This window comes from Sinocyclocheilus grahami, unplaced genomic scaffold, assembly GCF_001515645.1.
Source record: "Sinocyclocheilus grahami isolate Dianchi unplaced genomic scaffold, SAMN03320097.WGS_v1.1 scaffold29788.1, whole genome shotgun sequence".
NCBI classification, from domain to species: domain Eukaryota; kingdom Metazoa; phylum Chordata; class Actinopteri; order Cypriniformes; family Cyprinidae; genus Sinocyclocheilus; species Sinocyclocheilus grahami.
Genome location: NW_015520939.1, coordinates 1 through 2,472, shown reverse-complemented (window position 1 = coordinate 2,472; position 2,472 = coordinate 1). Strand labels below are relative to the sequence as shown.

General features: G+C 34.3%; 1 protein-coding gene across 1 annotated transcript; it reads right to left on the bottom strand.

Annotated features, from left to right (window-relative positions):
• Positions 1 to 296: 296 nt before the first annotated feature.
• Positions 297 to 2,386, bottom strand: LOC107580287 (small integral membrane protein 24-like). The gene is made up of 4 exons (XM_016266010.1): positions 2,280 to 2,386; positions 1,758 to 1,869; positions 1,439 to 1,574; positions 297 to 490 (listed from the first exon to the last, which is right to left on the bottom strand). Exons 2-4 carry the CDS (start codon positions 1,822 to 1,824, stop codon positions 394 to 396), a joined length of 300 nt encoding a protein of 99 aa, XP_016121496.1. The 5' UTR covers positions 1,825 to 1,869; positions 2,280 to 2,386; the 3' UTR covers positions 297 to 393.
• Positions 2,387 to 2,472: the final 86 nt, after the last annotated feature.

Below are 2,472 nucleotides of genomic sequence, written 5' to 3'. Positions count from 1 at the left end.
TTCCAATGTTCTCACTGCCCTAATGAATATTTAAACTTTAGGTAAGTTAGTTACAGCAAAGTAGTAAAACGTATATTGAGAATATGCCAAAAAATAAATAAATAGTAATAATAAAAATAGAGAGCACTACTTTATACTTTTTAAATGTATTTTATTTTAACTTTAGGTTAAAGCTGCGACTAGGTGAAGGCTGCTCCGTCTGGTGGATGATGTGAGGAACAACACTTATGAAGACATAAAAACAAAACTTAGACCAAAATTCATAAGTTAAAATTATATATTGATATATTACATAAGTTAATATATAATTATATAAGAATGTGCTAAGTTGTGGCATAATTTCCAGAGAGAAAGACTTGTGTGCGGCAGGACTGTGATCATCTGTTCTTCTCATTAGAAACTGGTCTGCTTGGTCTCCTCATTTGCCTCCAAATCAGCTGCTTTGTTGTCATAAAATGCAGGCACTTCCTCCTTTTCTTCCAGCTTATCTCTGCAAGGGGAGATAATAGACAGTTTAATAGACAGATGAACAGTTTAATATTAATAAAACTCATACTAACTCAGAAATGGGATGGGGTGGTAAATCGATAAGTTTAAGTTGAATCATTTATTAATTGATCATGCATTCAAAGTAGAAAGCACTTTAAAACTGGCAAAAGTATCTTGTACACACTACTGTTCAAAAGTTTGGGGTTGACAAGATTATTTTTTTCAGGGGGGAGTCTCTTATGCTCACCAAGGTTGCATTTATTTAATCAGAAATTCTGTAAAAATAGTAATATTGTAAACATTTTATTGTAATTTAAAATAACCGTTTTCTATTTTAATATATTTTAAAATGTAATTTATTCCTGTGTTGACAAATAGATTGACTATTTTCAAGATTATTATGATGAATAGAAAGTTCAAAAGCATTTATTTGAAATAGAAATCTTTTGTAACATTATACATTAATATTATTAGTATCATTAGTATTACTTTCTTAGAAATCTTACTGACCCAAACATTTGAACAGTAGTGTGTATATATTGTATACAATAAAAATATATTGTCAAAATATATGCGTTACATTAATGTTTAAACGTGATATGTATTTGTTCATTATGTCTTTAGGTGTGTCTTGGCTGATCTTGAATGTCAGGTGTCTGAACGTGGCCTTGACAGTATCTCGAAGTCATAAAATGTCAGTAATTGTTTCAAGAACCATAAACTCCTCATCACCATCAAGACTAATCAAACGATCTTTAACTAGAAGTATTACTGCTGTTTCGAACCTCTAAAATGTGTATCAAGCATTTCAAGCATTAAATAAAATTCACTGTACTGTAAAAGTTATGTAAAAAAGAAGAATCAGGTATTTTATGATCTATGTAGATTTTATTATCATGATGTAAAGTACAGCATATATTGTCCTGAAACATTTCAGGTCAGTACTCACTTGTCTTTCTTGAAAAAGAGTCTTTGCATGATGAGGAGGACGAAGACAATGAAGAGAAAAACAACAACGGCTGTCAGTCCCACCAGCCACGGCTGTAATGTGACTTTAGCTGTATCTGATGATGCCCGTTGACCACCTTGAGTAAAACATTGTATCACATAAAGGTTATAAAACTTTTATATATTAAATCAACTCAAGGAGGTCAAATTTAGTAAGCAAAAGCAGAAGAAAAACTAGTACATTGAAATGTACAATACTGAAATGTACAATAATGGTGCTGCTGGGGGAGAAAGGAAAGCAAAAATGACAAATCACTCACCAGCTTGAGCCTGACAAATAGAGGCAGAGATTATTATGAAGGCAACGATATTCTGTAGATGAAACATGATGAATTTCCAGTCTGCATGCACTGCTGCGTTCCTCTCAGTTGTCTGTAAATATGTGAAGGATTCTTGGTGTCCAAAGCAGGGGCGGACTGGGACAAAACTTCAGCCCTGGCACTGTAGCCACACCGGCCCACATTACCACACCGACACAGCCCCACCCACGGACACACACATTCACTACTTACATTTGTGTACAGATGGTGAAATAATATAAGCAGTACCATAACAGATATTTAAACATTTAATGTATGTGTCTGGCAAACAATGCTTAATACTTTTTAAAGAGCACACGTTTATAACAAATTTACACATACAGTAAAAACAAAAGAAAAAGAATCTGAGGATGTTGTAGAGTCTTGTGTGCTGTCTGTTTATGCCATTTGTCTGCTGTTACTGTCATTCTCTACAGTATGTTGTTCTTTGTTGTCCCTGTCTGTCTGTTGGGTTTTTCCTACCTCTACCACACTCCTCCCCTGTCTCTGCTTGGCCTACTGTAGCATCCTTCCTCACAGCACTGGTACTGGAAAACCAGGGGTCTCTGGCTGTACTGATTCCAGCAACATCCTAGTTAATGAACACAATATATGACTTAAACATTACAGGAAAATATTTTCTCACTGACTGCTCTCAACATTGGAATACACATGA